Below are 25,114 nucleotides of genomic sequence, written 5' to 3'. Positions count from 1 at the left end.
TCTGCTAGGGTTATACCACTACAGGAGGATATGCAGGGAAGGGCATTCATATGGCTGGATAAGTATAAAATGAAAGTCCTCCTAATTACCCTGGCTGCCTTGGCAGATGTGGTTTCCTCTGCTTCATCTATATCTTATGTGAAAGCCCTTCTGACTGCACCACAGAAATAAAAACATGCTGGCCCATCTCTCTGGCATACCTCATCCAGAAATTATTCTTGTGGTCTCATGGTATGTTATTTCCAGTATTATTGTCAGTAATTCTCCTTTGTTCTTCCAAGTCATACCTTCACAAAGGCATTCCACTCACATGCCATATCAAGATAAATGGGCTTGTTTCTCTATATGTGCTGCAGGCCATGGGCTAAATCCCTATTCCACTCCAGTTTCTTTAGTTTTAGACTAGCTGAAATGCAAGCTTCTGGGCTTAGTTACTCTTCCATTAAAGTCTATAGCACAACAATTTCAACTTTCCACTTGGGATAGACGACTCTTCTCTGCCATCACTTCAAGTGTGCAGAACCTTGATGAAAGGTACCCTTCTTCTCAGACTGCACATATGACATCTCACAACACTTTAGGTTTTGTATTTTTTTTTTACTAGAAATACCTCCATCTGAGCCAGCCTCTTCAGCAGATTTACAATACCTTTCCTGGAAGATACTTTTTCTAGTGGCAGTCAGCTTCAACAGAAGAAATATCTGAGCTTCACATTGTTTTAGGAAGCCCACTGTATATGTCTTAGTTACTGTGTTGCACTCAAAACTAATCCTGCTTTCATGTCTAAAGTGACTAAGAAGTCCAGCCCACATCAGGATATCGCCATACATGTCTTCTTTATTTTTTTGTTTTTTCTTTTTTATTTCTTTCCTGAGTATTGTAACCATAGAGATTACCTGCTCCACTGCACAAATGTATACCAGCAGCTTAGATTTTATAGCGGTAGAACAAAAATCTGTACAAATGCCCAATTGCAGTTACTCTTGGTGGTCATAGATGAAAAGCTTCTGCTCACTTAATTTCCCCTTAGTTCGGGTCTGTGCACAAATGGAGGTTTTTGCAGTTGTGCTTCATTCCTTGGTAAAATCGACCAGCCGAGCCTCTGAGGTACCCACACTAGTCCTATTCACCAGCGCTAGTAGTCTAGTCTCTCACATCATACTCATCTGGTCATTTCTGGTAAATCCCTGTTACTGACCACACCACTTTACCTATCAGTATGGAAGGACAATTTCCCACCATTTCTCCGGCCAACCTGGTCGACTTAGGCATCCTGAGACAATGTGGCAAGTGCCTCATGTACAATGACAGCCCACTTCTTTGAAGACATTCAACTTTAACATGCGAGAAATGCATCTATATAAAAAACTTAGAATCTAGGCTCTCTCACTCACCAGTCAGTATATCTGACACTAAGCAGTTTGTCAGCATTCACATCTGAGAGTCTTCGCCAATCATGCAAACAATACATAACCCTACATATGCGGAGGTCCTCTCTAAAAACCTACCTGAACCCCAGAAGCCTCCCAAACACATGCACACTTCACATGGTGCACTTTCAGATGACTCCAATACACAGGTAGACCAACCAGTGTCTCACCTAAAAAGCCATTAAGGCATAACACAAAACCCAATGTTATAGTCATAGGTGATTCTACTGAGAGACACAAAGATGTGCCACTCACCAACCTGGATAATTAGAATGTCATGGTTACCCATGTGTCTGGTGCCAAGAGCGAAACATCACCACGCACTGAAGTCTCAGCAAGAAGTACTGTTATGACTCTGTCATAGTCCATGTTGGTGTGAAAGACTTGAGACATACCTACCTCTCTACACTATATGAAGAGATGACACATGACTGAGCTCTCCCAGGCAGGTATGTGTCTTGCCTAATCAGCATACCACTCTTGCCATGGGTGATGCCACAATACTAAAAAAAGATGACTGACCTTGTGATACTGCCAGCCCAGCTATCTGGAATTTGTAAATAATTATATGTCATTTGTGAATATTGATATGATTTATACAGAACTGTATGTTATGTACTGAGCTTCAAGAATGTAACAATAGCATACCCTGCTAGAACATAGAAGATTAACTGACAAAACTTCAAGAAAATAAGTGCTTTACGATATGCTATAAAAGTTAGTTTCAGTGAAGCAAGGAGACAGGATGTCTAGAGCTAGAAACTTTTTCTACTGTCTTGGAGAGAAGTAATTACTAGGTCTAAAATGTAAAGTGCTGTATTGCTTTAGGTCTTCCTAGCCACTGCACACCTGAGACATATGTATTTTTAACACAGAAATGTTAAGTTTCTGTTTAGCCTGGGAACTGAAGTCAGGTGACACATCCAAGCTGGCCCAGCAGTACAAGGTACTGTTTTAGAGAAAATTAAAGTGTCAGTATTTGATGAATGTTTTTTTAAAAACTGGCTTCTGACTAAAGAGTCCTTATATATCCTGAAATTCAACACTTTGTATCCATATGGTCTTAATGAAGAGCTTAATTGGAAATATTTGATTTAATTGTTTAATTAATTAATTGTTTAACTGAATACACTGTATGAGGCAAGTTTCTTTGATGTGATTTTACTTCTTGAAGGCTTGTGTGGAGAGCCGAGACGTTAGAGCTGAGCTTATTTTATTATTTTTATAAAACATTGGTGGATTCACTGGCTGGTTGTTTTTGTTTGAAAAATGAAAAAAAATGTAAAACATTGAAAAAGGGTTTTTAACCTGAAAGCTTTGTTGTCTTGGTTATAAAGGTATTTTAACTCAACTATTGTCGTTCTTGGACTTATCTGTTCTGTTCCAGTGCTTTGCTTCAATGTTTTTGTTTGTGGCCCAGCAGTAATGTTTGATATTAATTTGGGAACTCTCTGACAGAGACTATGCAATTTGTGATTTGTCTGACATGGAAACTTTCACTCATCATCATCTGCACTTGCCTATAAGATTCAGGGTTTAGTATCTTTTAGATATAGATAGGAATATAGTAAAGATTAGTTTAGATGTTTTCTGTATTTATTTGAGACTGTCCTGCAATATTATTTTAAAATATTTCCTGTGATTCTGAACTCTGAAGTAACTGTGTTAGTATTGAGTATTGTCATGTTCTTTTATTATTTCTTATTAAATATATTTAAACCTATCTTTGTGGCTGATATTTGTGAGACTTTTAAGCTTTGCGAGTACTTACATATGTACTTGGTGGCACTGTACAGGCCACTCCTAAATAGCCTTGCAAGTCTTGGTCAATGCTACTATTTGGATAAAAGCAGCATTGCACAGTAGGATTGGACACCCTTTGTAAGGGCCTTATAGTAGCTGATAAAGAGTTTGTTGGTGGCAGTGATAACTACCTAACAGTGATAACTATAAGCCTGGGCATAAGGGACATAGCTAGTAAACCTGTGCCAGCTTTTCCCAGATGTGTGTGTGTTTGTATATAAATCAAATCTCAACATCTGTGTGTCTCATCTACTTGGGCAGGGACACGAAGCACTGGTTGGACAGAGAGGGTGCTGGAGGTCTTAGTACCTCAGCTGAACTCTTAATCTTATAGCTGTGCCAGTCGGGAGTCTTATTGGGGATATGGAGAAAGAGGAAGAAACCAGCCCCAGACTGACTGTGATCTCTGTGTGCTCTTAAGGGAAATTACACTATACTGTGTGTGTACTTGTCATCCTCCCATTGTGTAAGTCTCTCACGGTTGCCAATGTTGAGGATTGAGGCTCCTTGATTACTGGGCCAGTGCAGGGGTATCACAGACCTCAACAATTGGCTTAGTTTCTAGTGTCACTCCAAGGGGATCCAATTCCTGTCAGCCTGGAAGATATGGTTGATAGAATTTGATGCTTAGCCAGAGATGGTATTCACCTGTCACCTCTGCCATAGTGCCTTTTTAGGCAATGTCAGAAGAACAAGATTTTAAACGTAAATTTATCCTCAAAAACCAACCTCAGGGTTATGCTGCTAAACACTAGGAGCCTACATTTAAAACTGCACTCTCTGGAAGTAGTTCTCACCCTAGAAGATGCTGATGTATCTGTAGTCACGGAGACTTGGTTTAAGGCTATGGAGTTTTCCCACTCCTTTAGACCACCAAATGGGAGTGGGAAAACAAAAGGAGGAGGAGTATCAATATGCATCAAAAATAAAAAAAACCTCCAGATTGGTTAAACTGAATGAGTCCCTTGAACTACTCCAAGTACAGCTTACAGTAGATAAGACCCATCTCCAAGTCATTGCCAGTTATAGGACCCCCTCCATGAACCAGGACCTACTGGAGTTACTCAATATACAACCAGATACCCTGTTTTTGGAGGACTTCAACTAGCCATCCATTAATTGGGCAAACTAGACCTGTACCAACGCACTCACCCAATGATTCTTGTTAACTCAAATGCCTTGGAACAATTAGTTGACACCCCCACAACTAGTTCAAACATTCTGAACCTGGTTCTCACAAACATGGGCAATCATTGCATCACTCCAAGTATATGGTCCTCCCTGGTGAGATCTGATCATAGGTCAGTCTCATTAGAAGTAACAATCATGTCTGACCCACCCTCTGCTGAAACAAGGCTAAAAAACTTCTGCAAAGATAACTACAACCTTCTAAGAGACAGCATTAGTAGCTTCATTGCTCCTGCCCCTAATGATGACAAGGACACCTATGCTGGGATATACATCAAAGCCTTGTATAAACATCTGCACAACTGCTTTGACTCAGCAGTACTGGACAGGGTCAAATTAAGTTCTTTAAGAACAAGCAACCCTGCTTGGTGAACATCTGCCATGAATAGGCTATATAATAGGAGAATAAAATTGCTGTCTAAAAGCAGTAAGGGATCATCCCAAAATTCAAAGTACCCCTCCACTACTTTAATAAGCAAGTAAAACACCTAGTAAAGTAATCTAAAGCTGACTACAAATCCAAACTGGCATCCCTAGCTAAGGGTAACCATAAGACATTCTTTGGCTACATCCGTAACCTTAAAGGAAAGTCCCTGATTTGTGCAGAACTTGTTGTGAATGGTACAACATAGATTGAACCTGTGGTTATTGCAAACCTGTTGGTGGATAGGTTAATTTTCTCCCCCTTGTCCTGTCTCATATACCACATGTCCTCCCCCTATAATCTCTAAGGAACAGATCCGTTGTGCCTTTTCTAAAGCCAAAGACACAGCCTATATGGTACCAGACAATATCCCTGGCTGCATTCTAAACTGTTCAAAACAGGAGTTAGCTGCACCACTGGGCACCCTCTTCAACCACAGCCTAAACAATGGGTATATCCCTGCAGAATGGAAAACTGCTACTGTCATCCCTTTACATAAGGACGTTCTATGGCAGGAGCTATAGACCCATATGTCTGACCAGCCTCATCTGTAAGGCCATAGAGAGGATCATCACAGACCTTATCAACAAAGATATAGGTGACCTCCAAATGCTAGACCTAACAAAGTCTGGTTTTGTTAAAGTGCGATTGTGTCTACTGAACTTGATGGACCTCTCTGAGATAGTCACCAACGCCCATAAAACTGTGCATACAGTCTACTTGGACTTAGCTAAGGCCTTTGACACCATTCCCCACTCAGATATCACAGACAAACTTACCCAACTGAATATAAACCAGTATGTCATTAGACGGATTGCAACCTGTCTCACTGGTAGAACATACACAGTTAAAATAGAGGACTCTACATCCACCAACAGACCAGTAACCAGAGAAGTTCCACAGGGCTCAGTGCTGGGGCCCCTATTGTTTGGAATATACTTGTCAGAAGTACAGGCCAAATCAAAAGGCTTGTGGCTGACAAAGTTTGCAGATGACTTCAAGTTGGGAGCGGTCGTAGAGTCCCCAAGAGATACTGATACCCTTCAGGGAGGGTCTTACACAAACCAATGACTGGTGCCAAAGTCATGGGTTTAAAGTAAATGCAAAAAAAGTATCATCATCCCCTTTGGCAAGGAAGATGTCCCCGCAGATTACCACAGTAATAACACCTTAAGTACTCAATCCATGGTGACAGATCTGGGTACACAGGTTGACAGCTACCTCTCCTTTGACCACCATGTTCTTCAGTGGTAAGGAAAGCTTTCTGTATTATCCATCTTATACGGGCATTGTCTATAGAAAAAAGGAGGTCATAGTCCACCTGTATTCCTCCCTTGTCAGACCAATAATACAGTACAATACCCCCTTTGGAATGTACCTCACCAGGGACCTAGAGCAATTGGAGAGACCATAGAGGTACCTTACAAAGAAAATTCAAGGCATTCAACACATTCTCTATGTTGACAGACTAAGATGTCTGCCTCTATACTCTGTGTCATACAGACTACTTGGGGAGACCTCTGCCTGGCATACAAGGCAACCACAGATCCTGCCCTGATGGAAATGCTGCAAATCACAACTCTAATGGCACTCCTTGCACTTGCTCTAGTGATCTTAACCTGAGGTACAACATCAACAGGACTTGCTGGAGAGACAGATTCATCTCCCAGAGACTACCCCTACTCTGGATCAGGCTGCCAATCCAGGTGAAGCAGAGTCCATTACTGACCCTTTTTAAGCGTCATTTGGATGATTGGATGGGAAAACGTAAATTCACCCCAGGGGTCTCACGTGCATCCCTTCTGGACAGGAACAACAGATGCTGAGTTAGGTCTGCTTATAGCATAGATACAAGAGGGAAACAATTCAAAACCTGACTTAGGCTTGTAAGGGCCTCAGGGCCATTAGCCTAGTAAGTTCCTATGATCCTGTAAAAGCCCTCATCTCTCTGCTTCATTCTCTAAAACAAGAGGAGTCCAGAAATTTTACCAATCATACACTGTCGAAAGGTTAATTCAGCTGAACACACTTTTGCCATATTGAAAATTGAAAGCCTCTTCATACAGTACCTAAAACAAATTTTAGTAAAACACTAGCGACCTGTAGAGTCTGTTAAATTATTTTTGTTAGAAATCCTTGGGGGTCTTTCCAACTGAGCAATATGCTTGGAGATTTTTACATTGATACCTTTATGATATATTATAGGTTCATAGGTTTACAGGTTAGTATTAGGCCAATAGCCTTTGTGGGCCAATTTAAGCTTATCCAATTATCTCATTTGGTGCTTAAATTTATCCTATCCCATTGGGTTTAGATTCACCTAACTCTTTCAAAGATCTACATTTATATTTTACTCTAGTGATAATTACTAGATCTAAACTAGATATCTGAAGGAGACCTATGCATTGGGATAAAGCATTTAGGGACTGCTTCTGTCCATTAGTAGTAAATTGGGAATCCTGGGCTAAATTTCCTGTTTCACATCCATTGACCCAAATTATGCTTCAGTTTGATCAATGATGAGTTTCGTTTTATGTGGATAGGGAGCCTGTTCAGAGCAGTGGTATCCACTGTAAGATACACCTGTTCCTTCAAACCATTCAGACAGGAGTGGCCTATCTTTCATCACTTTCAGTAAACAGAAATACCTATATAGAATTATACAATGACTTCTCATTAGTATTAAAAAGCGTGCATGCTGATTGGTCAGCTTAACCAGCATGCCCACTGTTTATTGAGCAAATACCAATGTTAAAAATTCTGTCCACTAAAGTGGACAGACATTTCTTTTAATACATGCTGCAGAGTGCAGACTAAATGCAAAAAAAAAAAAAAAAAAATCAGGTACATTCTGCAAAATGTACCTGATTTTACCTGGATTTCTGCACACTCTTGGCAGACTATCATACCTTTAAACTATCCAGATTTTGAGAGAATGTCCACATTTTTTGCTATAAAAAGAGTCAACTGAGATTCTTTTTTCTGCATTGCTTCAGCTGAACAGCACTGATGCACTGTGCTAGTGTGGGACATAAGTCCTATAGGCATGTGCAGTACATCAGAAAAAGCAGAGGAATGGGGATCAACATGGAGGACCCCTACAGTGCCATTATACAAAGACATTATTTAAGAAAGGGAAGCAATTCCATTCTCAATAATGTCAGTGTATAATAGCAATAACCCACTCCTGGGTGTGAGTAATACTGGATTTAACCACAGTTGCATTTGTTTGATCACTTTTGATCAAACCACATGAACTATGGGTAAATCTGGAAATATCAACACTCGGTCAGTTGCTTAATTACACCTTCCTGATCACACAAAATGTTGACCTTCTGCCTTCTTGTACAGTCCATTAGTGACTCCTCTTGAATGGGATCGATAAACCTTGACATTAGTAGAGCAAAGTTTAAACATGAATCAACAGTGATGATAATTTATGAAAAATACAAACAGGTCTAAATCATTAGCAGACCGGAGTTCCGCTGTGGTGACCCCTAATCGGGAAAAAGCTGAAAGACAAACAACAACAACCAAAAGAATAACAAAAGATGAGAAAAGAATAGATCCTATCAGTTATGCAACAGAAAAAAAGAACACAGAGAAACCTATACAGCAACGACACATACAATGACAGTTACTAAAACGCATCTATATTACATTATCGTATGAAAATAGTGAATGCTATTTCATCGTACCGATAATGTCTAAACCACAAAATATCGAACACACAGAACAGCGAATATTTTCCCAGGGAAAAAAAATTGCTGCTCCGCAAAAAAAAAAAAAAGTTAAATACAAAGATAACTGGGGGGGCTTCACCTCCCACACCCCCCCTACTTAAATATACCAACTCTGAGATCGTACCATAGTGGAGGAAATGGCAAAGTCCCAAAGACGGCCCACCAAATTTTTTCCCTGGGAAACAATTTGATGTTCTGTGTCTTCACTATTTTGCAATTTCGACAGTATCTTAGCTATTTTGCCATTTCGACAGTAGCTTTCATTTAAAACACACTTGTGACCAGTAACAAACATGTCTGTGCTATAAAACAGTATAAACAGGTATATGTGTCCAAAAAAGAAAGATTCTACAGTCACAGTAATGTAGACGTTGCATACATGACTTAATGCTTCCTAGCAGGTCAAGCCTGCATCATTAGTATATACCAATTCGAGTAAGCCAGCAAGCACCAGTGCACACTCATCATTGTGCTGTTCCCTTATTCTTCCCTAGAGCTGGATCAGTAATTTTCCTCTGAACACATTTTTCATTCCTTGTCTATATTACTGTAACATTATTCGAAGCTGGGTCTTTCATACTTTCCTCCTCTGACTTCATCAGTGCTACTTTCTCTCCTGATATATACCCATCAGCTAATGGTGCATATCTGTTTCCAGTTAAATTTTCAAGGGGGCACTCTTTGGTTGAGGACATCACTATAGGCAAGCCCCAACTATTCACTTCACTCAACGACTGCTCCTGTTGGGCTTTGGTTATAGACACATCAGGCCAGGAGCAGGCACTTCCTTGGGTTCCGAACTTTTTCATGTGTTAAACTAAGGGGCCTGACCACCTCCCTCTGCCTTCCAATTTTTCTTTGACCCTTGCCCTTGCCTCTGTAATGGTGACTTTCTCATTTGGCACCTCTAATGGTAGCAGCGTATCATTAATAACAAAAAAGGTGAGCTTCATCAGGACTGTTTAATTCTTTCTCTTGGCTCTCCCAATGCACCTGAAGCACTGTTGGGTACCTCAGTCAGGAGATGATCCAATTTCTTAAACAAAGATTTAACTTCATTAAATGGCCTTCTCACTTTTAAAGTCTCTAGGGTGAAATCTTGAGAAAGATGTACCTTGCAGCCACCTAGTGAGAAGGATCTCCCTGATTTAGCTTCTCTCCGGAGATGATAATTAACTGACTCATAGACCAAACAGATGATAATCTGCTTAGCATTTTCATTTGCAGTCAGTGCAGCCATTAGGCTTGATGGTCTTGTTAAATTTTGATTAGATAAGCTGTGTTCATAAGACCTTCCATCAGAGCACAGAGTTCATAGTAAGACCTTCCATCAGAGCACAGAGTTCATAATAAGACCTTCCATCAGAGCACAGAGTTCATAATAAGACCTTCCACCAGAGCACAGAGTTCATAATAAGACCTTCCATCAGAGCACAGAGTTCATAATAAGACCTTCCACTAGAGCACTGAGTTCATAATAAGACATTCCACCAGAGCACAGAGTTCATAACAAGACCTTCCATCAGAGCACAGAGTTCATAATAAGACCTTCCACCAGAGCACAGAGTTCATAATAAGACCTTCCATCAGAGCACAGAGCTCATAATAAGACCTTCCATCAGAGCACAGAGCTCATAATAAGACCTTCCATCAGAGCACAGAGTTCATAATAAGACCTTCCATCAGAGCAGAGTTCATAATAAGACTTTCCATCAGAGCACAGATTTCATAATAAGACCTTCCATCAGAGCACCTTTTAAAAACATAAGCATCTCCGTCTTTTCCTTTCCCCTCAGCCAGCCCTAGCAGTTGAAGGTTGTTTCTTTGGGCTCTGTCCTCCAGATCCACCAGGCACACCTCTAGCCTTCCTATGTGCTGATTATGTAGGTTTATAGATGAGGAACAGTTCAGGTTTAAGGGAAGCCTTTTCCACCTTAATTGTGATATGTATTATCCAAGATTTGGCATACTAGGCATTTAAGTTTATCAAGATTAGTTCCTACATCAGTTCTTGCTAGTGACAAAATGTTAGGGCAAGTTTCCCTTCCAATGTGTATAACACCCATCTGTTCTCAGTCTGATGGGTGCTATCAACACTTCTGGAATGAAACTGGCAAATTAGGACAGCTCAGGATATAAAGAATGAATCACAGACCATGTTTTTTTACATTTCTGGTTTAAAATAGTTACTCTGCCAGATATCTGAAATCTGCTGTTAAATCAGTTACTAACTGCTGTTGTGAATTACACTAGATAAATATAAAAAATATAAAAACTATACAAATAAATATACATAGGCATATGTGTGTGGGGTGGTTCCTTCTAATACAATACATCACAATTTTTGATAAGCAAAGAAAGTTGTTACAGTTTCAATGCTAAGTTCAAAGAAATCAAATGCATCTGAATGACTTCTCACAATATCTGTGGGTGGGTGTTTTAGATAAACACTGTAGCAGTTATAAGATTACATGCATCAGAAATGCTTATGGCAGGATCCTGAGTGGGTTTTATTAGTAACAGTAAAAAAAAATGTTTCTTTCATGCATCTGGGATTCCATGCCATAAGGAGGTGGTCCCATTTTTACCAGGCTGTCCCTGCACAGTCAGTCATTCACCCCTTTGAGTGCCCAAATGTTTTGTATTATTTTTGTGAGCCCATTTTCTGAGAAACAGTGTTCTAACATGTAGCCCCTTGGCCTGGTGATATTTGTATCTCCTTATTATAACTTCATATAACACTATGCAGTCTTTTATAGTTCATTTTATGATGGAAAATGTACTTGCGTTTATAGTTTACAAAACCAGAGTTTAGTTTCCATTTCAACTGCTGATTGCTTTGTGTTCTATTTTCCACTTCAAATGCCCAAAAATGAATAGTATTATTTTGAAAAATAGACGTCTGACTCTGATGTTATCATTTTGTGCAGAACTGAGCTCCTGCCTCTCAGATCACCACAACATATACAACTCCTCCCATCCAATAACCAAGAATGTTAACACTGAAAAAGTGAATAGCTTAAAATATACAGGACATTGCTATTTTACTGTGTGTTTGTGTGTGTGTGTGTGTGTGTGTGTGTGGGGGGGGTGTATTGGAGGAAAGTAAACTTAGGTTATCATAGGACTTAGTGTAGGTCTGCTGCCAAGGAAAATAGATTATTCTAGTTTAAGAAGCATACAGATTAGGAACCATAGAAGAGAGATCAGATCTTTGTTGGATGTAAAGCCATTTTCACTTTTTTGAACTTAAAGCATAGTGCTATTTCTGTGGGGAAAAACAAATATGGCTTTTGGTTATTTGAAGTGAGAAGTTTTGTTCCATAGATGCAGCATCTATGAAAGGAAGGATGTATTCCAGCTGGGGTAAAATAATTAGCTTGCCCAGAACTGCTTTCCCTTATGCAGAAAAAAGCATGATATTTTTCACGAACAGCAAATTTTATGATCAATCCAACAACTAGATACCAAAGCTAGTGGATAATTTAAAATAGGTCCTGTTGTAGGAGTTATTAACAGTAGCAGGGTAGTGTGATCAAACCAGAAGACTACTGTATTAAATGACAACAGGCAGTGTGGGTGGTTGGAAATGTCTATTTACAGAGAGGAAATGGAGAAGAGATAGGCTGGCTCTTTGAAGCACATCTTTATGTAGCATTGTGGGGTTGGATGTGGTAGAGGCTGTTTTATCTGTTGCATCTTTTTGAACAAGGAGAATGCTTTGTTACTAGAACCTGTACACACTTTCTTCACTCATAATGACCATCTCCTAAAAATGTCAAGATATTTAGATTGTCTATTAATAGAAATAGTGCATTCCCAACACCTAATATGTTATCCATTCTCAGTAGGCACATCATATTACCCTTTGTCACCTGTGGTCCACAGAACTAGACCAGTCCCAAATTTCTGCTGGGACTCTACATCCCTAAATGTTCTGTCTTCCTACTGGAGTATCTCCATGTTTCTTCATCTCTTAATTAAACATTCTGTTTCCTTAGCACACTTAGTAGTAAATACAAGTCTTAAGTAACAGTATCCCTCTCAGCTGCTTATCTACATTCCTGAAGTAGATCCTCTACTTTTCCTCACAAACTATCTTATTGTCATGTCAAAAGCTTACAGATTCAACTCTTGGCAGAATGATCACCTTGAGCTAAAGGTCATGATCTGCAAAAGGGGTTTCTTAAAGTTATCAGTACTGTGCAGTTAGGCATTTTCATGTTTCTTCACTTTTCATATGTAAACACTCATTTCCCTTCTTCTGCCACTGATTCCTATTGTGTCTCACAAAACAATCCACTTTTATAGTATTTCCTTTTGTTCTTTTGCACTTTCAACATCATATTCATTGAATTAAATTCAATAAATCTATCTTCCTCTCCTTGCAGGGCAGTTATCCATATTCACATATTTTCAGTTAGATAGATCATTTGCAACAGCGGAAAATACACCAGGTATCTTTCTTCATAATTTCTTTGTAACTATATTTGCAGATGTCTCTTTTGTTAAATCTCTGGAAACAAACTGCTTCATTTAAGTGCACTCTAGCCCATCCCATTAGATAAATATCAGTAAGTGAAGCAAGTCTCAAGTCCTCAGTACAACTTGGTGAATGAGTCAGGAGTGCTGTAGAACATTCTGGAGCTGGATGCAATGTGAAAATTCATAATATGTATGGAAACCTCTCAACAGTTTAGCTCCAATACGTACTAAGCAGATCAAAAATAACCCCCCCCCCCCCGGCTAACAATCCAAACCAAACAAACTCTCTTTCTTAGAGACAAAGCCTGGAAATGTGGTTGAAAGATAGAATAAAACAGAATGAACTCAACTACAGGCAACTCTGTAACAAAGCCAAAATGTTAGTGATACATGATAAAAATAATTACTTTTCCTCTAAACTATCTATCTCATATAACAATCCAAAAACGTTCTGGAGGTTTGTCTCCACTCTCCTCAACCAAGGCACCTTACAAAACCCATGCCCTGCACCTGAAAAGACTCCACAACAAATCTCCCACGACTTTAACACCCATTTCATCTCCACCATTCAAAAGCTACTCAAAGACTCCCCACCTGACCCAAACTGAAACCACCAATATACCACTAACTCCTTACTTGACAATAACCCCCCCCCCCTTGTAGACAATGCCACTAGTACTCCATCAGCTTATTCATTTACTATTCAGCCTGTGCCCACCTCTCTCATCTTGAAGATCCTAAACAAACTCAAACCTGCTCACTTTCTGCAGATAATCTTCCATCAGAATATGTACAACTAGCAGCTAGTGCAAGTTCATACCCAATTAGCATTCTTGTAAACCACTCTATCTCAGAATCCTATGTCCCCCATTTATGGAAACAATGCATTATCACTCCACTACACAAAGGTGGGAACTGCCATGACTTCTCTAACTATCGCCCTATCTCTATACTTTCTCCGCTATCAAAAATCTTAGAAAAATGTGTTCAAACATAACTATTTTAACAGCTCTCTGATAATGCTCTATCCCCTACCCAAAATGGGTTCCCTCCAGGGCATAGCACTATCATTGCCCTGCTTTCTCTCTGATATTGTTAACAAAGCCATAGATGCTGGTCATCCTACCTCAGAAATCTTATGGACCTATCTAAGGCTTTCGACACAGTATCCCATACTAAGCTACTACATCAACTATCAAAATTAGGATGGTCCCCGAAATCCCATAAATGGTTTACCTCTTACCTAAACAACAGTGAATGGTCAGTAAGGTGGCATAATATACAATCTGATTATCAAGCTAACAACATAGAGTTCATAGGTGTGTACTAGGCTAATGGCCTTTACAAGCCTAGCCATAGGATTACCCTGGGATCGTGCCACCTGACCTTAGTTCCCAGTGCCTCTGTTGAGTAGAGCCACAGGAGTTAACCCTGGGGTGAATTTTCTATTTCCCATCCACTCATTAAGATTTCTCTTGAAGAATGTCAGCGAGGTGCTCTGCTTGACATGTATGGGAAGTCTATTCCATAGCAAGTGCAGTCTCTGGGTTATGAACCTGTCCCTCCAGTATGTTCTGTTGATTGTGGCAATAAGGTAGAGGTCTCTGGAGTGTGTGGTGTGGAGGGATTGGGATTTCTTTAGATGTAGCATTTCTAACAGAGCTGGGTCAGACATAGCTTTGTAAGTCAAACAGAGATTGTCTCTAAGTAGGCGATATGAGACAGAAAATAGTTGGAGTTTGAATCTATCCATATAGGACAAGTATTGAAGGCCTAGGATCCCCTTTGTGAGGTACTTTTGCAGCCTCTCCATTTGTTGCAGGTGTCTAGTGAGGTAGATGCAAAATGGGGCATTGTACTCGATGACTGGCCTAATGAGGGAAGAGTAGAGGGAGACAATGACCTCTTTCTTCCTGGATGCAAAATTCTTAGTAATGAGATATGCCACATAAAAGGACTTTCTGACCACAGTGGCAATGTGGTGATTAAAAGAGAGGTTGCTGCCAACCTGTGTTTCCAGATCTCTTATAACGTGTTCTGTGTTCAGTTGACTACTATCAATGTGGTAATTCATGGGAACAAGTTTTTTGACGACACATTTTTTGGGATTGAGGTTAAGGCCATGGTTCTGACACCAGTCGTTGGTCTCAGTGAGACAATTTTGTTAAGATGGCAACATCACTTGAGGAGTTAATAATAGCTCCCAACTTGCAATCGTCTGTGAACTCTGTCAGCCAGAGTCCCTTCGTGTTGGCCTGGACTTCAGAGAAGTAGATACCAAATAGGAGAGGACCCAGGGCCGAACCCTGTGGGACTCCACTCATGACTAGTCGTCAGTCTGACTTGGAGTCAGCTACTTTCACACTGTGGTTTCCATCTGTGAGACAGTTTGCAACCCACCTAGTGATATAAGGGTTGCAGACTAATTAAGTGAGTTTTTCTATGATTCCTGAGTGAGGAATGGTATCAAAGGCCTTGGCCAGATCAAAGTAGGCTGAATGAACCACTTTGACTTCATCCACAGCTCTGGCGACTGACTCAACAAAGTCAACCAAGTTAAGCAGGCATGATCTACCCTTCACAAAACCAAATTGTGTGGGATCCAGAGTTTGGAGATTCCCTATATCCTTGTTTATTAGGTCCATGATGATGTGTTCCATAGCTTTGCATATCAGACTTGTCAGGGTAATGGGGCAATACTTTCCAGGGTCTGTAGTCACTCCTCCTTTGTGGAGAGGGATTGACTATAGCAGTGCGCCATTTGGTAGGGACACATCCTGAGTTGAGGCTGTGATTGAACAGGGCATACAGGTGATGTGCCACTTCACTCTGTAGTTCATGCAGAACACAGTCAGGGATATTGTCAGGTCCCATAGAAGCTGTATTCTTGGCCTTGAACAGTGCTGTTTTAACCTGTGCAGCAGTAATACTGGGTGCCTGTCAATCTACTGGTATTGTGAATAGTTCTTTGGGGGAGTAGAGAGGTAAAGTTGGCACTGAATCTGTCGGCTAGTATATTGGCAATATCTGTTGGCTCGGTATAGGAGGTACCATTGTGCAGTAGCTCAGAACAAATCTGGGCATTGCCATGGGGATTCTTTACATAACTATAGAAGGCCTTGTGGTTGCCTTTACTATCTGCTGCAATTCTGTTTTCATAGCTAGCTTTAGAGGATTTGATGAGGGATCTTAACTTTTTGTTGAGGTTGATAAGGGAGTTTTTCCAGTCTTGGGACTTCATCTTATTCCTTATCAGTTTCCTCCTTCTGTTGTAGAGTTTGTTTATGGCAGGGAACCACCAGATTGGCTTCCTTTTTTAGAGGAGAGGGTCTTGGTTCTATTGGGTATGGCGAGATCCATGCATTTGTGTACGTGTTCATACAGTGCACTGGTGTATGATTAGGCGGTCATGCAACTATTTTCCATTTGCATGGGTGCCATGAAGTTAGCCACCTCTGTTTTTAGGAGCCAAAGTTAGTTTTGGAGAAGTTTTTCATGGTGGTTAACTTTGCAGGGGGGGGGGTGGGAGGGATGTGGATTTCCAAGGTGATTAGTTTGTGGTTGGATCTCACCAGGGAGGAGCTGACTATTGGTGTAGAGCAACAGTCGCCCATCTTAGTAATGACTAGGTTAAGGATGTTGCTACCTCTAGTGGGGGTAAAAACAAGCTGGGCCAGGGCATTGAAATTAATGAATTCCAGGAAACGTTGGGCAAGTTTATTGGTACATCAGTAGTTTTCCCAGTTAATGGAGGGGTAGTTGAAGTCACCTAGTAGAGTATTAGTTTGGATCCTAATATTCTCCAGAGTGCTTAGGAACATGGAGTATGAGTCTTCGGACATGGTTGGGGACCTATAGCAGGCTATGACCTGAATCGCTGTCTTACCCAATGTTAGCTGCACCTGAAATATCTTTGATGCATTATGTTGGGCTATCAGTCTGGAGGTGTATGCATCCTTTATGAATATGGAAACACCACCACCCCACAAGGATCCATTTTAGGACCACTACTGTTTAATACCTTCATCAAAGATCTTCACAAAGCCCCCCACATCCAAAACCTCATCCAATATGCCGATGCTTCTATGCTAATAATCCACCTCCAACAATTTCTCAGAGCTCCCCACAGTTACACAAAAGGCTTTTACTTCTACTGAATCATGGCTTATTAGTGTACAACTTATGTTAAACCCCCATAAAACTAAATTTGTACTTTTCTCTACAAAATCACCAGACATCGACTTCAAAATCTTTGCTAAGGATGGTACAGAAATCAAATTAGTGAAAACAGCCAAACTGCTTGGCATAACAATAGATGACAAACTCGCTTATGAACTACATAGTCTCAATGTAATAAAGAAAATACACTTTAAATTAGGCAAACTATATTTCCACAAACTTTACGTGGAGAACTACACCAAAACAGAACTTGCCAGTACATTACTCATCCCCTCCCTTCTATATGGTAGTGCCATTTTTACTCACGTTCACTCAACCCTCAGTAATAAACTTCAATCCTGCTATTATAAAATAGCCAAATTTGCCTCTGGAAAGCCTTACTGTTCACATCATTGCCAAGCTCTTACTGAACTGGCTAGAGTTTTACCACCATGTCCACTATACTCAGCTAACCATAGCCCACAAACTAATCTTCAGACCCAATGACTGCCCAGCACTCAACTCAATCCTACAAACATATGCTCCCACCTGAACACTAAGATCCTCTTATAAACAGCTGTTAACCATAACAAAACCCAACAAAAGAGCTGGACAATGTCTGTACTCCCTTAGCATCACCAAATTATGGAACAACTTACCTTCCCAAATTGACCACACAAAAACCTTTAAGACAGCACTACAATCACACCTACCTAAATAGTCCATCCTGCAACTGCCACACAAACAAGCCACCTTAAAACAGCCCATTAACTAAATATTAGGATTGTGCAACATACAATAACCAGTCCTATGTTAACTATGTAATGCTTGTGAAGCTTTGGGTTTCTGACCCAGTGGACTTTCCCAGTCAACAAATGTCAATAAATAAATAAAATAAATAAACTCAAGCATCACAATGACATACATGAAACATGCAAAAAAAAATGTGTATTAACCACCCAGTGCTGTGAATATTTGCTCCAGAAGACTGTCATAAGTGACACCTCAACCCCATCTGCAAAAATGGAAAAAGGGTTGTGGTTGGATGGATGCATGGATCTTTTATCTGGTGCTGTATTAACACTTATTTGGAATTATGGTGCCCAAAACACCAGTGTTTAACATACATTACCGAGGAACACATTTGGTTGTTGCAACTGAACATCTTCTGGGATAGGGAAAGGACAGGTGAAATGGAGAACATGAAAATAAAGTGTGCCCCACATTAAAATGGGACTAACAAAGTGCTGTGGAGAACAGACACAGCAGGGGAGCACCATGAAACTAAAATGTAGTGATACATCAGGTGAGCAGTAGGAAGCTGTACAATAGTATTAGAATTAAGGGATGACCTACTGTGCTTGGAAGGTGTATTCCAAACAGCCTGTTTCAATTTCCTAATAATAATCCAGCTTTCTAATTTGTCTTTGACTGCATATTGGGATTCAGCTGATGTAGTATCTTCCAGTAGTTTGTTCCATATCAGTTAATAACTGGATGATACATTTGCCACTTTTACTGGCATAACTGTAATATAAACAAAATTTGAATCCAATATTTCTGATGTCGCCTACTGTTAAAGATGACTAGTCAATAGTGAACAGGCAAATGTTACAAAACGTTTCTGTTTTAGGTAACTTAAGGACCACGTATGGGTACACAGCTGAAAACTTGCAGCATAAAAGTAGACAACGATGGCCACAGTAGATTACTGGAACTAGGTTAGTATGCAGGAGGCAACAAAACTGAACTGCACTGAGCTCATTACACATTCCTGCATACTTGTGTTCATTTGCATTTCATTTGAGCTTCATAATTTATGACTATATGAATGATGGTAATACATAAACACATACGGCACATTATGCACATAACTGCTTATACTTCATGCGTATCTTCAGGTACTTTTTGATGAAAGTGCATTTATTATTAGAAGTCTTATGCATTTTCCAACTGTGTAAATTGCTGACTAATGCTGGCATACTGAAGAACATGTTTATCTCCCAATACATGAACATTGGTCATTTACTAAGATTCTCCTTTCTGCCTTTGATAGCTGTCTTCCATGATTAAAGATGAGTCAGATGGAGCGAGTATAAAATCCTTTTAGTTGTACCGCCTTCCTTATTTAAACTTGAACCATTCCATTCTGCTGTTGCTTCTGAGTTTTTTGATGCTCCCCATAAGCAATTTACTGGAAAAAATCAGTGTAATCTCTTTTTCAGGAGTAAAAGTAAAAGTATAATTTCTTTTGTTATGGAGTGCAAATCATTCAAACTAATATAATTTGTCCCCATGTATACCTAGATTCTGTAACTGGTCTTGTCAAGTAGGTGCAGCTTACACAGAACCCAACTGATATCTTTAATTTTAGCACCTGATAAAAGTATAAGCACTCTGTTTTCATTATATCCTTTGTATATGTGAGTCTATTCCGATATCTGTCACTGACTGCAGTTCATTACCCAGCTCTTGGGGAGTTAGGGGCTCTTATTAGCTAAGTTATAGACAAGGAATTACTCAGTATATATTTTATATAAGCATAGAAAAAAATTCAGACAGTTCTTTATAACTAAGTATAGATGTTTTTATTAAAAAAAATATAAATTAGTGTGCATATGTGGGTGGGTTTTATTTATCATTACATATACAGTTTTGTATGAGATGCTGAGAATCTTTACAACTGGGTGCTATAAAAGGAAATTCTGAATTATGAATTTGTATGTGTAATTCGTCTTCTAAGTGATGTAAATTAACTGACAGCATGAAGGAAGAATGAGTAATTTCTTCAAAACCACGGTCTGCTCCACCAAGTCTGCATAAATGATCTGTGTAAACCACCCCAGGATATTCCTAGGTATAAATTTAATTCAAAAATAAACAAACAACATAGAATGATAAGGTTCAATATCACAGCCGTGCTACTGTCTTCCAACAACTCATTTCTTTTACTGACTGAGCAGATAGCAACCTGTCAGATATTAGTGCATTTAGCAAGTTACAGGTACAAATTAAACATGAATTGTATTGTACTAGACCAAGTAATGAACTGCTGGAAAAAGAAAGACGATAAAGTGAGAATGTGCACTTTTCCATACATATTAGTTAGGCTAAACAAAGTAGCACAACAACTATTATTTGTCATTTTCTTTCAGGACCATAACTGTAGTGCTGGGTGCTCACAACGTAGCACAGCGAGAGGCATCACAGCAGACGTTTGGAGTGCAAAAGGTTTACGTCCACCCTGGTTATAATCATGGAACAGAATCTCCTAATGACATTATGCTCTTGAAGGTAGGAACATTTTACACAGAAGCTACCTTTCCTCATGTATTTTATTTGCTTTAAGTGTTATTATGTTAAGTGTGCCAAGCTTTGTATTTAGAGCAAAAAAATATGCGTATGTGTTTTGTATACAAGGAAAAACTGAAAATGAGATTTTTTATTTAACTTATTTAAATACTGTTTGAAATAAACCGCATTTCAGATGTTTGGTAAACTTGTTTTTTCTTAGATGCCTAGTTTAGAACAGTACATTATAAACCAAAATAGTATAGGATGGTATGGTACAACAGTGTAACATATATAACGTTATAATTATATAACAATCAGAATATTTTATTTATCATTATATGGCATAATTATGTTGTCTCAAATTTCACTTTTGTGCAATAATTATTTATGCACCTCTTGTGAGCTACATTTTCTTGGTAAATAATGTTATTTATTTACTTATTACCAAGATAAGGGGGATGATCTACTGATTTTTTTTTTTTTAGTTGTGAGCTGGGCCAATGGCAATGTGTATTATAGTACATATACAAAAATTCAGGGTTTTCAGATGGTATACAGTGGCACATAAGCATTGAGCATTCTGCTATCTGCATGCAGGCTAGACATTAACAAGACTCATAAAGGGTGGCGCAGTGGTGCAGCAGTTAACGTTGTCACCTCACGGCAAGAGGTACGCCGGTTCGATTCTCGGCTGGGGTGCCCTTTGTGTGGAGTTTGCATGTTCTCCCTGCATTTGCATGGGTTTCCTCCAGGTACTCCAGTTTCCTCCCACATTCTGAAGACATGTATCAGAAGCATTTCTCTCCAGGTCTCCACTGAAAATAGGCTCTGTAGAGCCTAGTTGGACTTTCCCGGTCAACAAATGTTAACTAAAATAAAATAAATAAATGTGAATGGTGATAATGTTATGCTGCATATACACTATCCTTGTCCTGTGTCACTTGCATATGTGGATGGTGGACTGAATGTGGGTGAATGTGGACCACAGGACTGTACATGATAAAGGAGTAGCAGCGATCATCATGTTTTCTTCAGGTAGATTGCAATGTGAAAAGAGGTGAAAGTTAGAGAACAAGGGGTCCCTATAAAATAATGGCATCTGACTTACACAGCTGCTGTGCAGTTTGCAGGATGTACCCACATTGACAGTTAGGGTAACAATGATATTTTTGGTATATGAGGCACACAAGCAGTGGTAAGAAGATGAGGAGGTTGCCAGGTACAAACTATGCAGCTGTTGTCCCTGTGGCCTCTTTCCCAATATGTGTTGCATTTTGTGTTAACAGGTTCACATTTCCAAACCAGACACTGCCAATGCAATCAAATAAATGTAAGGACACAGAGCTTAAGTCTTTAAGTGGTATCTTTTAAGCTTTTAACTTCATTTTTAGAACAATGATTACATAACATATGCATACATTTCATCAGTCTGTAATACACAAAATAAAAGGTTGTCATGGCTGGTGTGTTTGTTTCGTGGGGGAAAAGACAATACCCTGGTGTACAGATAATCTCTGCTAAATGTGACGACTGACCAGACCTGATTTTTGGTATGAAAATTAGTCTGTTATAGTAGCATATACATATACATATACATATATATCTATATATTTCTGAAACTGGTGCGCCTTGTTTGCTGTAGCATAAACTAGATTCAGGCCTGCTGAATCTACCTTTGTTTATATAACTTGAGCACTAATCCAGGCCATCTTTTTTGGAGAAGGTTACCCTGCACCCTACTAGCAGGAGTGTGCAGTTAGAATTTGTCTGATTAAATACTGCTGGAACAGGGCTCAGTTTTGAGCTTTTTTACTGGTTTATTGGGTTTGCTCATTTTCTATTGTTATATAAAAAAAATACACTTTATTCATCTGCTTTTACCGTATTTGTACTTCTTCATTCTTTATTACTTTATTTTGCTTTTGATGCCTGTTCTTAGAAGTACTTAATTGCATTTATTCTGCTGCATTTATTATTGCTTGTTAGTAGTCTGATTAAATTGTAACTGTTATTCTAAGCCTTTGGTTGAAGCACTTGGGCTTCAGACCAGTTGTTTTACATTAAGAAGGTTTGTGGACTGCATTGTTTTGGCTGGACAGGTAGCTTACAACCTTCTAAGTTGGGAGATGCTGATTGAAGGCTTAGTGTCTGTTATTCTAAAAGTGTATTAGTTCTGGTTTAAGCACTTAGGCTTTGGGCCAGTTATTTTACATTAAGAAGGTGTGGTCTGCACTCTTTTGGGAGGAGCAGGTAGATTCTGCCCTTCTGAGCTGGGAGTTTCTGGTTAAAGACTTATTGTGCCTGCTTATTTGAACTGTTTCTTTCTGAAATTGGTACGCCTTGCTTGCTGCAGCATAGGCTAGATTCAGACCTGCTGAATCTAGCTTTGTTTGTATAACTTGAGCACTAATCCAGGACATCTTTTTTTGGAGAAGGTTCCCCTGCACCCTAGTGGCAGGAGTGTGCAGTTAGAATATGTCTGGTTAAAGACTGCTGGAACAGGGCTAAGTTTTTAGCTTTTTATTGGCTAATTGGTTTAAATCAGTTTGCTCATTTGCTACTGTTACATTAAAAAAATACACTTTATGCATCGCTAGGGTTAAACTATTCCCAGCGCCATAAAGTCTGCTCTTCAAATTTTCCCTTAGAACTAGCCAGTTTTTTAGCTTTAGAGCTCAAATCTGTTTCTTGGAGCTCAGCACTTGTTCAGAACTCATTGTAAGCACTAAATAATCTACAAATTACTACAGCAATCAACTTTCCTCACTTGTCTAGAGGAAAACAGTTTTTAGTACTTAATAAATAAAACCTATCCAGGCATGTCTATGGGTCAGCTCCAGGTGTCTTCTCCTGTCTACCTGATGGATCTGGGCATCTTGGGGCAATGCCGCAATTGCCTCATGTACACAGACAACCCTCTCCTCCTACCACCCAACATTACAACCTGTGAGAGATGCACTTCTACAGCCAAAATGGAAGCAAAGCTCTCTTCACTGAAGACTGGACTAGACAGTCAAGAGAAGAAGGAAAACATTTGCACCACACCACACTCATCACATAGTCCCCTCAAAACCTACACCACCAAAGCACACACACAGAAACACAAAACACACACCTACATTCATGGATGCTCTGAACAAATATCCGCTCAAGCAACAGAGACCTTCAAAGCAGAAATGCAAGCAACCTCCACCCCCAACACAACTCAAATGACATATAGCCCACAAACTCAGTGCGTCACTCAACCACAGCTCATAAGGCATAACAACGTACCCAATAATGTAGTCATAGGTGACTCTATAGTCAGGCACACTGATGTTCCACTCACCAGGCTAAACAAGGAGAAAGTTACTGTCTGCTGTCTGTTGGGTGCCAGGATCTGCCACATAATGCACGCACTGATTTCACTCCACAACAACTACAAATATGACTCTGTTAATGTCCATATTGGTGTGAATGACATATCTATAGCTATGTCAATAATTTCAATGGCAATACTCAGATCTGCTCTGAGGTACAGTACAATGGCACTAAATATACAGAGCCAACTGATATTGCCAACATCCTGGCAGATAGGTTCAGCATTAACTTTATCCCCCTCTCACCCCCTAAAGGGCCCATCTCTATACTGGAAGGATGCAAAGATCCTGTAATCACGGCTGCACAGGTAAAAAACACACTCTCCAAAGCCAAGAACACAACATCCATGGGACCTGACAACATCCCAGGCTGAATTCTACATGAACTACAGAACGAACTGGCACCCAACCTAAGTACCATGTTCAATCATAGCCTCACCTCAGGCTTTGTGCCCACTGAATGGCGCAAAGCAATGGTTATCCCACTCCACATTGGAGGAGCCACCACGGACCCCGGGAACTACCGCCCCATTAGCCTGACAAGCCTGGTCTGCAAGGCCATGGAAAGTATCATCATGGAACTTATAAACAAAAGCATTAGTAATCTCCAAACTCTGAACCCCACCCAGTTTGAGTTTGTAAAAGGCAGATCATGTGTCTTAAACCTGATAGACTTCTTTGAAGCAGTCATCAAAGCCATAGACAAGGGTAAGATGGTTAACACAGCCTATCTAGAACTTGCCAAGGCTTTTGACACCATCCCCCACTCTGGAATTATAGATAAACTCACTAAACTAGGTATAAATCCCTATGTCACAAGATGGTTTACCAACTGGCTCACTGACAGAACCCACACTGTGAAAGTAGCAGACTCCAAATCCGACTTCAGACCAGTGACAAGTAGAGTACCACTGGGTTCAGTCCTGGGTCCTCTCCTGTTTGGTACATACTTCTCTGAAGTACAGGCTAACACAGAAGGTCTTTGGCTAAAGAAGTTCACAGAAGACTGCAAACTAAGATCAATAATCGAAACTCCTAATGATGTGGACATATTACAAAATGGCCTCATGGAGATAGATGCCTGGCGTCAAAGCCATGGTCTCAAGCTCAATGCCAAAAAGTGCAATGTCATCCCTTTTGGTAAAAACTCTGTGCCCATGAACTACCACATAGGTGGTAGTCTACTTAACACCGAAAGTATGGTAAGAGGCCTTGGGACACAGGTGGACA

The 25,114-nt window shown here is 39.8% G+C and overlaps 1 protein-coding gene across 1 annotated transcript in view; it reads left to right on the top strand.

Moving 5' to 3' along the window:
* LOC122787186 (mast cell protease 1A-like) overlaps positions 1-25,114 on the top strand; it is a 148,302-nt gene that overhangs the window by 11,920 nt on the left and 111,268 nt on the right. Inside the window, exon 3 of the mRNA XM_044053773.1 lies at positions 20,387-20,525. Coding sequence (XP_043909708.1) covers positions 20,387-20,525 — 139 coding nt within the window. The remainder of the gene's footprint in view (positions 1-20,386; positions 20,526-25,114) is intronic.

This window comes from Protopterus annectens, chromosome 13.part0 (assembly GCF_019279795.1).
Source record: "Protopterus annectens isolate FY-2018-M chromosome 13.part0, PAN1.0, whole genome shotgun sequence".
Taxonomy (NCBI): Eukaryota; Metazoa; Chordata; order Ceratodontiformes; family Protopteridae; genus Protopterus; species Protopterus annectens.
Note: the sequence above shows the minus strand (reverse complement) of the source record. Positions and strands in the feature narration are given on the sequence as shown.